The sequence below is a fragment of the Podarcis bocagei genome, assembly GCF_964188305.1.
Source record: "Podarcis bocagei genome assembly, chromosome: 6".
Taxonomy (NCBI): domain Eukaryota; kingdom Metazoa; phylum Chordata; class Lepidosauria; order Squamata; family Lacertidae; genus Podarcis; species Podarcis bocagei.
In genome coordinates, this window is record NC_138130.1 from 41,258,336 (window position 1) to 41,273,324 (window position 14,989).

General features: G+C 47.5%; 1 protein-coding gene and 1 long non-coding RNA gene across 3 annotated transcripts in view; one reads left to right on the forward strand and one right to left on the reverse strand.

The window, feature by feature from the left end:
- Positions 1–553: 553 nt before the first annotated feature.
- LOC308589769 lies at positions 554–5,211 on the reverse strand. Its single transcript, XR_014009477.1, has 3 exons — positions 4,794–5,211; positions 2,442–2,585; positions 554–1,019 (listed from the first exon to the last, which is right to left on the reverse strand). It is a non-coding gene; the product is annotated as an uncharacterized lncRNA (long non-coding RNA).
- A 5,684-nt stretch (positions 5,212–10,895) lies between these two features.
- The window catches only part of NHS (NHS actin remodeling regulator), a 236,614-nt gene continuing 232,520 nt past the window's right edge, over positions 10,896–14,989 (forward strand). For both annotated transcript variants that reach the window (XM_081199167.1, XM_081199168.1), the window contains exon 1: positions 10,896–11,836. In XM_081199167.1, the coding sequence (XP_081055293.1) occupies positions 11,377–11,836 (460 nt within the window). In that variant the 5' untranslated portion in view covers positions 10,896–11,376. The remainder of the gene's footprint in view (positions 11,837–14,989) is intronic.

Here is a 14,989-nt window from a genome sequence, read left to right on the forward strand (position 1 = left end):
CCAGAGGAGACTCAGAGAGCAGCAGTTGGAAATCGGGACCAGCTTCCCCACCAGTAGGGGGGAGGGGTTGCAGGCATCGGGAGCTGGCGGCTCGCCGCAAGCGGGAAGGCAGGAGTTAGGATTGGCCACACCTCCATCGGGGAGCGAGGAAACAGTCAAGAGGAAGGTCGAAGGCTGCGCGCGCGCGCCAAGTTCAAATGCACAGGAAGGCGGCACAGTAAGCAGTCCGGATAGGGAGCCAGGTCCTAAAGCCCGCCGCAAAGAGGGAGCAGAGTCCGGGGGGTCGGCATCAGAAGAGTCCAGGAAGGAAGAGACCACGGGGGGTAGAGGGACCCAGAGGAGGAGGGAAAGACGGAAGAGGTGGAGTAAGGCTAGAGTATTAAGTTGGTGTACAGGAGGCGGAGACTCAGACGGAGCTTCGCCGGTCTAGCTTCTAAGACGTAGAGCTGCACGCTGCGGCTTGAAAATGGAACTTGTAACTCAATAAAGACTTTTGTACAGTAATACCGGCTAGCGTGGTCCTCTGTGAGCTGGGACCTGGAAGCAGCTCTGACAGCCACCATTTGCAGTGAATACTGAATGTAGACTCAAACATATGTAGAAGCCAGCCATGGCTTCCTTTGCATAACCTCAATTTTATTTCTTTATCCTGTCCCTCCCTTTTCAGCGTTGCAAACCTTTGGAAGCATCTCGTTCCACTTATCTGACTTCCAGCAGCTGGTTTCCAAGGAAACAGCAGGATACAATTTTGGGCATCTCAAATTTTAAAAGGAACTCTTGGTGGGAAACTGTCATTGTGAGACAATTGGGATTTAAGACGCAGGCAATGTAGGCAATATTTGAGTTCATCTGAACAGAACAGGATAGGACATGGCTGGTGCTGACTTGTTCAGTAGTCTTGTAATTGGAATAAGTAGCCTACAGGTGAAAGAATGGCATTTTATCAGGCTTAGGGGGGAAATAACTTCAGGGGGTGGGGAGAGATGATAGCTTGCTGAAAGAAATAGATATCCTCAGGCCTAGTGTGAAAACAGAGGGGAAATGAAAATTATTCTCTCTTGTAGCTATTATTTAAACATAGATGAGGCAGTATATTTATAATATCATACTTCACTTTATTGCCAAAACCTAAAACAGAGCTCATCATGTTTAGCATAGGTATATGCTAGTATCACTTGAATGTAACAAAACTGAATTTTCTTATTGTTTGTATATAAATAGTCCTCCTTGGCTTTGCCATGGCCAAGGCAGACGGATGAGCACTGAAGCATAGCTCACAAGGCACCAGATAACATGTCTTGCCTAAAATCTGGTCATGGCATGGTTTCTTCAAAGACAAAGTCTAACCAGAAAAAAGTGCTGTCTGGGATGTTTGGGTTGGATACTAGGAGCTGCAAATGGCATATTAGACAATTTAGTTACATATCAATCTCTATCTGCATCCATTACACTGAACACAGGGAAGCATGGGCAGATGGATTTGGGTGACAGTGTGTGGAAATAAGTCCTTCAGCCCATTTCAGGCTGAAAAATTAGTACAGCTGTGCAGCCTGATATAATGCCCATTTATTCATTATATATCATCTCTCCCCCCAGAACTGGCTCACAAATACAAATAAAATGCACACAACTAAAAAGAAAAAAATGTATGACTAAAAAGTGATTAAGCTAATGATGGAATTAAAACAATGCAAAAGGGTATCTATTAAAGTGCAGCTAGAAAGGCAAAACACACACACACACACACACGAAAAGAACAACCACAGTATAGCACACTATTAAGGAACCTTTCCTTAAAAGCAGTCTGTTCTTAAAAGCCTGCCAAAATAAAATGGCCTTCACCTCCTGGTGGAACAAACCTATAAACCTGAGATTAATGTTGAGAGCCAGCGTGGTGTAGTGGTTAAGAGCGGTGGACTTGTAATCTGGTGAACCAGGTTCGCTTCCCTGCTCCTCCACATGCAGCTGCTGGGTGACCATGGGGGCAGAACAGAACCCTGAGGGACTCCACAGCCTGGAGGCCAAGCTAGGAGTGCCCCAGCAGCACCACCTTGGTTTTTCCTCTCCAGGAAGCAACAAAGTCAATATTAACTTCCTATATGGACCAGGCTGAAGACTGTGACCAGTGTGCCTGCTCAGGCTGCTAACTGTTGATGGGAAACTTCAAGGCTCCTCTTGCTTTCCCTTCTTAGGATCCTTTATCTTTAAGCTAAGGTTACCAGACATCCCCATTTCCCGGGGACAGTCCCCAGATTTACAAATCAGTCCCCTGACAAAATCCTGTCATTCCGACTCATTTCAATGAAGTGTCCCTGGGTTCATTGAGAAAAATCTGGTAACCTTACTTTAAGCTGGGTTTGGATCAGATAGCCTTTCAAACAGAGAACTTTAAATAGGACACATAGCCACACCAACAAAAAATGTAAAGGATGTCTACCTACCAGGAACTGTTTGTTTAAGCATGAAGAATCCCCCTTTGGAATTCTTTGGAAAGAGCTGTGGTGCTCCGTGAAACCCAATATGGTGGCCACATAAGAAGAAGACAGGAAACCAGGCACAGGCCTCTCTTGACACATATTTGGCAACTGTGTACAAGACATAAAAACACACTTGGGTGAGAAAAAAGGAAGGAAATACCCTTTTTGGTCACACTGTAAATCCCTAAGTCCTCCTTAATATCGCCTGTCTGAGTATTTGCCCAACAAGGATGTTCTAGCCACTTGGAATGGAGTGAACAGTATACTCTAGCCTTCCTGCTGTTTTGACTGGTGAGCCAAGTCTCTTTCAAACGCCATGTGACCACAACCACAAGCTTGCTGTCGACGCCTCCAGACAACAGAAAACAGGCTCCAGCCTGCACAGCTTCTTCATTACTGCAGCCCTAAGCCATAATTACATAACATGAGAGGGCTCTTCTCTTGCCAGCAGACAGAGTTACCGCGCGCAAGATCTCAAATCATTATGCTGAATTGAATATTGCCTCAACAGTAAACAGGATAAGGTTGGTCTGCTTGGTCTGAAATACAAGCAAAGGATCTCATTAGGCAAAACAGAGTAAAACATGGCCACAGGGAAAAGGTAACAAGCCTAGTAGCATTCCATTGCTCAAAATATTTCCACATCTATTTATTTTTCTTTTACAGAAATCTCTATGTAATTCCAGTGTACATGCTCATCCACTTTCTTTATGAGCCAATGACTAATTGTGCCCCTATAAAGTATGTTTGCCTTTGGAATGGTAATCACATTATCATACTGTCTTTATGTGCAGCATTTTAAGAACACAAGAATAATTAGTGGCTCATTCCCCAAGAGTGAGTTGATTTTGCTGGTCATGGTTATACAAGTCAATAGGGGTTGTAGCTAATTGATATCTAGATTCTGATTCCATGCAATACTATTAATTTATCTATTTGAAAATATTAATTGATTTTCTTGCAAAAGCAACCCAAAGGCGACACAGAATAATAAATAAGCAAACATCTACATTAAAACTAGCAGAAAACAAAATAAAGCAAAAATCTAAACAACTGTCGTATTTTTAAAAGGCAGAATTAAAACATCCCACCCACTTAGAGGCCACAGATAATCAAAAGCTAAAGGCCTGGTGGAAAATAAAGACCGGTTGCCCCTAAAGTTGTGCAGTGATGGTACAAGGCAAGTTTCCCTGGGGAGAGCATTCTGCAAGTGGGGAACCACCATTAAAGAGCCCCGATCTCATGTTGCCACCCTCCAAACCTCTTCTGGAGGGGGCACATATCCCTTCCATGGAGGAAGGAATGTGAAACCAGGCACCTGAAATGCTTGGGGTTACACATGAAGCTCATCATGCAGGCCTTTCCACTGCCCAAGAAATCAAACAAGGCGTGCATGATCCACATTTCGTTCTATGTGATGCTCTTGCAAACCATGGTCTAACACCAGCACCAATGCTTCTTAGAGATAAGTAGGTAGGTAGATGCCAATTAGGCACCTCATTAGTCACAGTTGTATAAGTGCACAGTCACAAATGTATTACAGTGGTACATCAGGTTAAGAACTTAATTCATTCTGGAGGTCCGTTCTTAACCTGAAACTGTTCTTAACCTGAGGTACCACTTTAGCTAATGGGGCCTCCCCCCGCCGCCGCCGCCGCCGCACAATTTCTGTTCTCATCCTGAAGCAAAGCTCTTAACCCAAGGTACTACTTCCGAGTTAGCGGAATCTGTAACCTGAAGCGTCTGCAACCCAGTGTACCACTGTATTGTTCTATTTTAAGCTTTGGTGTGGATGGTGTTTATGGATGGGGTGGCAGGAAATAAGGCATGTGTTGTTTAAGATGCACTGCAACCAATGTGGTGTAGAAGACTGTATTTAAAAAAACAACTGCAGCTACCTGATTTTGAGTTATGCAATAATACCTGGTGTGCCAATGGAGAGAGCTGCAGGTGGTGGACTGGTAATCTTGTACCACTTCCTGCCTTTCTCATGGTTATGGGAATGCAAATAAAAGGAACAGCTAGATTGACAGAAAAGCAGGAAACCTGCAAGTACTAGCATATGCTAAATTAAAGGAAATCAGTGTGAAAGTGCATTCCTGAGCACACACATTGTAAACCACTGATCACCTGTGAAATAGCACTGGCTCAACACTGCCAATAAAGTCTTGGGGGGGGGGAGAACTATCCTGCAATTATTGTGCAAGTGAAGATTCTGCTGAGGACCACAATGTATAAAAAGAAGATGGGAAGATTTGCCTTGTGCACAGTATTCTTTCAATATATAGATTACTTAGGCATTTTCTAGAATGTTACATTCAGTCTGTTGAGAATGATACTGGAAAAGAATGGATGTGCCATCTCATAATTTGAGAACCATGGCAGCTTTGAGAGTTGGCCTTGGCCTTGAGAGAGGTTCTGTTTCAAATTGCTGCTCAGTCTGAACTTGGATGGCCTTGCAGAAGTCACTGTCTCTCAGCTTCAGTTCCCCACCTGCAAAATGGAAATAATAATGTCCTACTTTCAAAGGGTTATTATGAAGGTACCATTTATAAAGCCTTGCATACCTTGAAAGTGCTACGGAAATTTGAAATCGTTCTTTAGTCTGCACTTCTATAGCTACTTGCAGTAAGCACCGCTGGAAATATGAAATAGTTAAATAGTTGCAATTCTAAACCCACTTACCTGGGACTTAGTCCTATTGAACTCAAGAGGACTTACCTATAAGTTACTTTTGCATTTTGGTAAACATCATTTGGAAACTTCTAGCAAATACAATGCTCTGGTAAAACATCAAATGCTGACAAGTGTGTTTTGTTTTTCTTATATTGTGTATTTCTGGATATATTTTTACTGTATAATCCTTTGACTATTCAGTTTCAGTGGTACCTCGGGTTAAGTACTTAATTAGCTAACTTAATTCATTCCGGAGGTCCGTTCTTAACCTGAAACTGTTCTTAACCTGAAGCACCACTTAACTAATGGGACCTCCTGCTGCCGCCGCACCGCCGGAGCACGATTTCTGTTCTTATCCTGAAGCAAAGTTCTTAACCTGAAGCACAATTTCTGGGTTAGCGGAGTCTGTAACCTGAAGCGTACGTAACCTGAGGTACCACTGTAGTTCAAAGAGGGGGAAACATCATTTGCAGGACTTGTCAGGTTTCACTTGGGTGAGAATCCCTGTGACTTTACTTCTCCCTGGTAAATGCATAAAAGGGAAAAGTTTGGTTAGTGCAGCCTCTCCTTTATGATAGGAGAAAAGCTGCACTGTTAAAATTCTCCCTCCCACATAATTCTTAAAATTTCCTCATTAAATCTGACAACACATTTTGTGTGTGTGGTAAAGAGCATTCAGCTGTTCACACAAAAATATGGAGCTTTTTAAAACTGAAGAAGTAACAGGCAAGTTTATACCAAAAATAATGTTGCTGAACTACAACTCCCATCATTCCTGACCATTGATCATGCTGGCTGTGGCTGATGGGAGTTGGAGTCCAACAGTGCAGGGGGAGGACAGATTCCCTATTCCTGCTGTAGGCAGGTAGTAAGGTCCATTCAACTCTCCTTCAAGAGGCCAAACCAAGTGATCATGGCAGTTTGCTTTTAAAAGTGCACGTCCATTTTTAAACACCAAACATAAGCAGTAACAGGCAACACATGGCTAATAATGTTCTAACAACACACACACACACACATATCTTGTATTATTTCACAATTTTAAAAGCAAAGGTGCTGCTCTTTCCATCAGGATCAGTTCTAATGTCAAAGTTAGGTAGGAAGAAGGTGACTAAAGTAAGGGGAGGCAGAATGAAAGAGAACAGTTCTGCTCTCCTGACCTGAGCACCCTTATTGCTTTTTAAACCTTTCCCCGAGGATAACTTGGATACCGTGGGAGATGAGTGGTGGTTTAAACATCTTAGAGGCCAGAATCTTTTTCTGTAGCAGAAATGGGGGGAATGTGGGATATATACATTATCAAGCTGTATTATTTAAGCTGTAAAATAGGAACTGATTAAAAAACACCATTTGATCCCAAGTATCAATAGACTTAACATCTGCTGGTGTCTATTTATGGCCCATCTGCTAGGAGTGCTTCTGCATCTCCTAAACCAGGCTTCCTCAACCTCTGCCTCCAGATGTTTTTGGCCTACAACTCCCATGATCCCTAGCTAGAAGGACCAGTGGTCAGGGACGATGGGAATTGTAGTCTCAAAACATCTGGAGGGCAGAGGTTGAGGAAGCCTGTCCTAAACTGTTGGATGGAAAGTTGGGATCCTTACAGAAAACTAAACCTACAGCAGCTGTCAATGGATTTTGGTAAGGTAGAGGTTCAGGAACATACGGAGGTCTGGGGCAGGGAAGTAGAAGGTCTTATATAGCCTAAACAATAACAGTGATTGACAGAGTGCTTCGTACAGGCAAAGGCAGGAAATGATAACCAAATCCGAGATATTTGAAAGGATAAATGGAGACGAAGGGTCACTAATATTTTAGAGTTCTCTGAAAGTATAAACAAGTTTATAGACAGAGCTGATCCAATTGACAATGTGTAGTACTTAGACCTTCAAAAAGTTTTGACAGAGTACCTTGCTAAAGATTCTTGATTAAGCTTAAGAGTCATGGAATAAGAGGAAAGATCCAGTACAGATCAGAAACTATTTAGAAACAGGAAGTCAAGAGTAGGACCCTCTCCAGATTGGTGATGTTTTTTTGGGGGGGGGGCAGATATATTCAGCAGCACGTTTTAAACACAGTAACAGTGCATTAATGGTAGATGCATACTGGATTGTCCAAACATTGATTACTTGTTCTGCAATGCTTCACCAGTGCTACCGCAGTAGGGCTATAGTGTAACAAAAGCAGGACTGGAAAAAACCAACAACCCAATACACTTGTGCTCTGAAAAGTTACAAGATTTCAGCAGCTTCCAGGATGTACCGGTAATTTGCTTGGAAATGAAGCAGAAACAATTTGCAGGCACCAGGAGTATGGAAATCAAGAGTTTTGTATGGACTTCCCAATAACATGATGAGCACCGATAATCACAAATGCACAATAACTTGGATATTAGGACTGGTCCCAGGATTAAATGGACAGTTCTCCCAATAGAAGCGGAATGTAGGAAGTAGAATACCCAAGGGGACCAGTGCCTTTTACCTTGTTCGTAATGATCTGAAGTTAGGAGTCAGCAGTGAGATAGTCAAGTTCTCTGATTTTACAACATTCTCCAGACTGGGTAGAAAAGACCAAAGCACTCCATTCTCTCTGCCTCACCTGAATCTCTCTTGGATTCTCTACCCAGGCAGCCATATTGTAGTAAATATCTTCCAAATAGTAAAGTTAATGGTCTTCTATCTAGGGCTGTTCCTTTTCTAGAGCAAAGTAGGTGAGAAATGTATAACAAAATAGCACCAAATTATCAAATGTGTTAATATATTACTACATTTTGCTTTACAGAGTGTCCTGTTTCAATTTGTTGTCTCGTAAACAGAAATACTTTGAACTGGAGAAGCTTCTGTGAGTACAAATCTGTTTCTTGGCCATAACAAACACATTTGAGATACTCAGATCATGAATACATGTGAATCCTTAAGTAAGAACCAAAACATGGCAGAGATGGGGAAGCTGTAGGCTTCAAGTAAGTTGCTGGACTACAGCTTCCATCACCCCTGATCATTGGACCCACTGGCTGGAGCTAATGGGATTTGGAGTTCAACACTATCTGGCTAGAGCACTGGTTTCCTATTCCTGCATTAATAAATGAGTCAGGCCTTGGTGATGAGTTGGAGAGCTCAGAGAGCAATGAGGAACATTACCAAATTAAACAGCTGGTGCTCAGTTCATTAAAGAAACTAAATCAAAACCATGCCTAAAGAAAGTATAGAAAAACACAACCTTTCAGAATGCATTCATTTTAAATAATGATTCCAATTTACTGTAGTCCTAAGAGGCCAAAATGGTCCAAATCGGACTTGTTTAACTGCTGGTTTTCTAAAAAAGATATTGAACGTTTTTGGGACGGTGAGGGAGGGGCAATTACCACCTTGACTTATATGCACAGGAGGATGAAATGTCAATTCCAGGGTGGGTAATGCCCCACCTAAGAAAATATGAATATTACATAAGAAAATATGTGCACATGAAACTGAAAAAGCAAAGGCTTCTGGGGTAAATGCTACAGTTTTTAAGCCAAAAGACATTAGATGATTTTTCCAGGTGCTTGCCTGAGCAATTATGTTTGGATTTGGGAGATATACAGCTTCCCTAAGGAGGCTACTGTTTTGGTTAGCAAGTAATAGTAATAGAAGCAATAACAGAAGTTACCTCTTTCCTCCCTGCCCTTTTTAGTATAGTCATATAGTTAAAGGAAGCATCTCTGTTCAGCGGCACCATGCTGGGGGCAATGGCAGGAGTGTGTGCGAGTGAAACTTCAAGCCCTGTGTGTGGACTTTCTGGAAACAGTGGGTTAGCCATTGTGGGAATCAGAATATGGTGCATAAGATGGTCCATTTAGGGCAGGGGTAGATGCCTTCAGCCTGTGGGCCAGTTTTGGCCTGCAGGAGGATCCAATTTGGCCTGTGGCTCCATTTTTCTTAAACCACGCCCACTCACCCACCAGCTGACATCATAAGTGATATAGGCTGATGGGTGGGAGGGCAGAATTTAATCCTCCATTGGCTGTGCAGCTCAGCTTTGTCTGTATTGACTAGTAGTGGCTCTCTGAGATTTCAGGTAGGAGTCTCTCCGTACCTGGAAATGCCGGGGATTGAACCTGGGATCTTCTACCCTCAGAGCAGCTAGCCGCTCTACCACTGAGTTATGGTCCTTTGCCAAGAGGTGCAAAGATAACCTCTGTAACATGCAGGATTGACTCCCTACCTTTTGCTGCATCAAGGGAAATTGACAAGATGGTGAGCCTGTCTCCTTTGAGCCCAACCAATGGGGAGTTGAATCCTACTTGGTCAGGCTTGTCCAAAGGGCAGAATGTATAGCACATGCACAGCTGACAGCTCTGTCCTTCAACACCTTCCCAGCATTTCCTGCTCCCAGAATCTGCTACCTGAAGTACTTGCCATGCTCTGCCAGTCATAGGGCTGGGCCTGCAGGATCTGTGAAAAGGATACAGACCGCCTAGAGAAAGAGACTATTATGAGTGCATACCTTGTGTTGCATTTATTTACCACATTTCTATTATAACCTGCCTTTCCCCAGTCATTAAATCCACTGTATGTGTACAGGGGCTCCCAAGACAATCTCCCATCTAAGTTAGGTACTGACCAGACCAAGACCTGCACAGCTTCAGCAAGAAAGCAATGCCAAATGCCCACAGGTGCATCTATGTGTGTGTGCATAAAGAGGGGACTGTGCAGAAACTAGTGATCATTTGCCCATTTTGTCTCTGCAGATCTATGGTCCACCTGCCAGAAAGAGACTATTTCAAACTGCTGCCATGTTTTGACCGTAACCTGGAGGCTGGTCCCTAGTGTAATTACTGCAGGGCTTGCATTCAGGATTAGAACCTTCAATCCAGTTATTTCATTGGCTTTAACTGATTTATGAACTGCATCAAACAAGGCAACAGCCAAGTGAGGACCAGGGGATCCCTGAGCACCAAAGTCAGCAGCCTCTTCCTGCAAAATAGGCCAATGAAGGGTGCTAGCCAGAATGCATTCAGGGGAAGCTGAAATAGCTTTGCATTTTATCTCCCATGTGCTTGTCCAATATCAAAGGACATCACTTGTAACCCCCACACTGCGTTAAACTTACTAAATTATTCATTCTGAATTATGCTCTTAGATGCTCTTGTCCTTCTGGAGAAGGTCTTTTGGAGTCCCAGGGCTGAGCGCTTTCCAAGCAATCCCTGGCTGCTGATTATTGACACTGTGCTGTAATTTTGCAAAGTGTTTTAAGGTGCTCCCCCTGTTCTTGTGAGACTAGCCCGTTTGCCAAACGCCACTCACTGACTCCATGGAAGAGAGGTGGGGCTTGACTGGTCTCTCCAGCTTGTGACCCTAGCCCTTTGGAAGCATGGGAACTCCAAAACATTAGGAGGGCACCGAGTTGTCAAATGCTGGCGCAGGGCATGAACTTGGCCTGTGCTTTCTCCCTGGGGAAAAAAAGACTGGAGCCTTAAGCAACACAGTGGCATTCCTAAGGAAGGACCTCCTTTCTGCTTTTCGAAACCCCCCAGCGCACACCTCTCCTCTCCTCTGGGAGCATCTCGAAGGCGATCTTTCCCTTGGGCTGCCAAACTTCCTAAATCCTCCCTCCAGCTCCCAAGTTCTCATCCAGTGATGATGGTAGTCCGCTAGCCAGCCAGCCAACCAGGCGCTGCGCGGAGCCTGCAGTGTCCCCTCGCGGTCGCGAGGGGGAATGCCTCTCGGTGCCCGCCGCCGCCTCCTTCCCTGCGCCGAGTGGGTGTCTCTCCCTGCCTGCCTGCTCTGCTCCTCCTCACAAAAGAGCGGCGCGCGTTCCTTTCTCCGGGTTTTCAAGGCGCCCTGTTAAAATCCACCTCTCGCGCCGAAGGCTCGGGCTGCGTAGCGAAGCAAGGGGCGCGCGGCAGAGGAGGGAGCTTGCCGGGAGCAGCAGCTGGAGAAGGAGAAGGAGAGCGAGGCGGCGGCGGCAGAGGAGGCGGGTGGGAAGGAAGGAAGGAACTGAGCAGCAGCAGCAGCGAAGGTGGCCGCGGCCGCTTCCCCGGAGCCCGCGCGGAGAGAGATCATGGGGGACCCGGCGCCTTCCCATGCCGGCTGCTAGCAAGTGACGGGCGCTCGGGCGGAGTAGGAAGCCAGGCGAGTTTGGAAAGAGCCCGGAGAGAGACACTCGGCGCCGGGGACGCGAGGGCGGCAGCGGCTTCTTCGGAGGGCGAAGCGCGGCGCTCGCCCAGGCTCTCTCCCCAGCCATGCCTTTCGCCAAGCGGATCGTGGAGCCGCAGTGGTTGTGCCGCCGGCAGCCCATCGCCTCGGTGCTGGACGAGGGCGCGGGAGGCGAGCCGCCGCCGCCTCCTGCTCCTCCTCAGCCGGGGAGCAGCCCGAGAGAGGAGCCGGGCGAAGCGGCAGCGGCGTCGGCTGCGACAGACGAGCCGGAGGAAGAAGCCGCGGGGCTGGCGGTGGTGCTGCCGGCCGATGGGCAGGAGAAGGAGGCGGCGGCGCTGATGGTGCTGGACCTGTGCTCGCTCAGCAACGTGGCTCTGTCGCGGATCCTCCGGCAGCTCTCCGATGTGGCCCGGCATGCGTGCGCCCTCTTTCAGGAGATCGAGGGCGAGATCCAGATCACCCAGCGCAGGGTCCGGGCGCTGCACGGCAGGATCGGCGGCGTCCAGGGGGTTATACACAGCCTGGATCCCAAGCAGGAGGCAGTGCGTAAGTGGAACCTTTTTCTCTCCCTATCTCTCTCCGTCTATAGAGCTCTAGATGCGCCTCTCTCCTTCCTTCGTTCCCCTTGGTGCGACCTTAGCGGTGGTTCACCTTGACCTCTGGCAAATTTCACATCAAGGCGGGCCTGATGGGAGGGATGGGGGGGTGTTAAAAAGGAGAATGGATCGCTGGGTGGCCTTTTTGGGGAGGAGGGCGGAGTGGCGATTTGCTTGAGGTGGCGAGATTGCTTGCAAGGAAGAGGGGTGATCCCCCAAAATTGTGGCGCGCGGACCCTTTGGAGGTGTGGCCCTGACATAAATGGAGGTTGTCGAGTGTATATACAAGACACACACCCCTCCCAGTGTTTATAGCTGTCCGTGAAGCTGCAGTGTGTACCGAACTTTTTACCCCTCTCCGGGGGAATGTAAAGCAAAGGGAAGGATATTCCTTGGTGGGGTGTGTGTGTGTTTTTGGGAGGGGTAGGTGGGAGTAAGTAGGGCGGGAGGTTGCGGATTGAATTGTGCGTAAAGTTTAGGGGTGTGCGCGTTTGGAGAAGCTTTCTCCAGGACGCGCTACTGGTGTGGAAGGCGCCTTCGCGGTTGTTTTGGTTGGAGAAGCGGTTTCCTTGTTAAAACGCCGTGGGTGGTATGGAGAGGAGCCGAGATGGATCGCCTCTTCCAAGCCTGCTCTCGCCTCCCTCCTCCCTCCCCACCTGCCTCGGGATCCACATTCCCGCGAGCCCGGGGCCCAGGATGTGACTTCACCGAGCAGGATCGCGCCAAACCGAGTGGTTTTCTGCAGGTGGAATGGCTGAGCGGCGGATAAGGCGAAGGCGCCTGGTCCGATAGAGGGGTCGGGCAGGGAAGGCGGGAATCGATACCTAATCGCATTGGGAAGGTGAAAGAGGAGCGGAGGAGGGGATCCAGCGCTGGAGGATAAGTAAAGGGGTCCGGGCGGGGGGAGCAGGCATTTTTCAGCTCGCGACTACTCCCTGTGCAACGAGCGATCTGCCTGACCCACTTTTCTTGCTGATGCTGGAGACTTAAGGGAGGGGGCTCCTTCGCAGCAGGCTAGCTCCTTCTGCCTGTGCGTGAAGGCGTGAGTCTCCAAAAGCGTTTTTTCTCCTGTGTAGAGAATGGACACGCAAGGTGACCATTACCAAAGCAGATCTCCGTCCCTCGTTACTTGGCTTCCCGCTTCGCCTTCTGTGGCAGCTCTTCGTGGTTTTTCTGGGAGGTTGCCTGCCTGATCGGTGTCTTGAAGTGCCTTCAAGGAGGCGATGATGGAGGGGGTGGGGCAGCTTTGAGGGATTCCTCAGGCACGTCTCTGCATCTCTCTCTCTGATTCCCCTCCCGCTTAGATTCCCCCACTAAATACCCTTCTCCGCCACCCTCTTTAAGCCACCCCCATCAACCATCCTTTGAAGACTTGAAGTGGTGCAGGGTTCATTGTTAAGGCCAAGGTGGGTGCCTTGATTTTGGGCGAGCGACTGGCTGGCAGCTGCCTTAAGGAGGGATCTCTGATGTTGTTTTCAAGTGAGCTGGTGGCTCTCAACATATGTGCTCATCGTTCACAGCGACAAGAGCAAAAGGCAGGCACAGGACCTCCAGACGCTGCCAACATCTGGATGTGGCTTGCGGAACAATTGATGCCTGCAGGTTGGGTCCTCATTGTGGATCCTCCTTTGCAGCAATTTCATGCTAGTGGTTTTATCTTTATAGAGCAAGCTTTGGGTCAATGTTATACACACAAAACAATGATTTCCTACACACCCACTTTTGTAAAGGAGCATAGCTGCAGAATGATTATCTAGGCTAGATGACTGTCGCTCTTGCTCTTGTAAATGTCTACAGCCATTGTGATGAAACACAGGAGGTGAGTCTCCACTGAGAGGTACCAGGGCCATCTTAAGCATATCCGGCGCCGTGGTGCAGAGATCCTTCCGGTGCCCCCCCCCCATTTCCCAGAGTTGTGAGTTGTCAACCTTTTTTTAGGGAACACCAGCAGCGGTGGAGGAAGCCTCTTGGGATGGGATGGCACTGCTGGCAACATGCCCAGCTTTGCGGGGGCTGGAGGAGGCAGGCTCAGCTGGTCACTTCGTGCCACGGTGGCCACGGCAAGCGGAGGCTCCGGGTGTGGCGCTGCTTCGGCACAGCATGATTGAGGCAGGTGAGGGTGGCGAGCAGGCTGGGGGAGCCAGCCCCGTGGAGATCCATGGTGCCTGATGCCTTGCTCAAAGATGAAGATGGCTAGCAGGAGGGGCGCCGTGCGTGCCTGTGCCTCAACCCCTTGGGTGAGCAAGCACACTGAGCGAGCAGGGGTGCGTGCGCCACTCCTACCAAGTGTTGGCTCAATTTTTTCCCTTTTAGCCTTCTGGCGCCCCACAGAATTCGGCTAAAAGGGAAAAAACCAAGCCGACGCTCAGTGGGAGTGGTGCATGCACCCTCGCTCACTCAGCGCGCTCATTTGGTGTTCCCCGGACTCTCGCCTGGTGCCCTCCAGAACGTGGTGCCCCGGCACCCTGCACCACTAGTGTCTATGGGTAAGACAGCCCTGAGAGGTACAGAAATGTGTACTTGAGTTCCAGGGCTGCTTTCCTGGCCAGCAGCCCCATACTTTCCACTCTGTGGCCACAGGCAGTTTGTGGCCATTCAATGAAAGCGAAAGCTTACAGAGAGAGAGAGAGAAAGAAACCCTCTCACTAACATCAACTCTTCACGGGGCTTTTCTTGACCTGAAACATCAACCAGCATGATCTGAGGAAGTGCAGGTTCTTTGTGTGCTAATCAGCAGAATATAATTGAGCATTAATGTAAGGCAGATAAGCTGTGCAAGTTGATTAGAGCTTCAGGCTCTGCTTTGTAGTCTTGCAATGTGGTACCATAACAAATGAGAACTAGCCTTATTTTTTTTTAGCTCTTTGTAGTGCCACCTAAAGTCTTTGCAGGAAATGTCTATGTGCACAACAAACTTAGGTTGGTTTCATACCAGTTCAAATGGTGTTGCTTCCCCCAAAGATCTGAACCTTCTCTGCTGAAGATGTCTGTTCCAGAACTATGGTTCCAAAGGCCTCCTGGGCAGAGTGACTGATTTTCATATCCACTTTAGGCTGCAACTCAGTGGTAGAGCATTGCGTTGAATCCCTGAATTCTCCAGGTA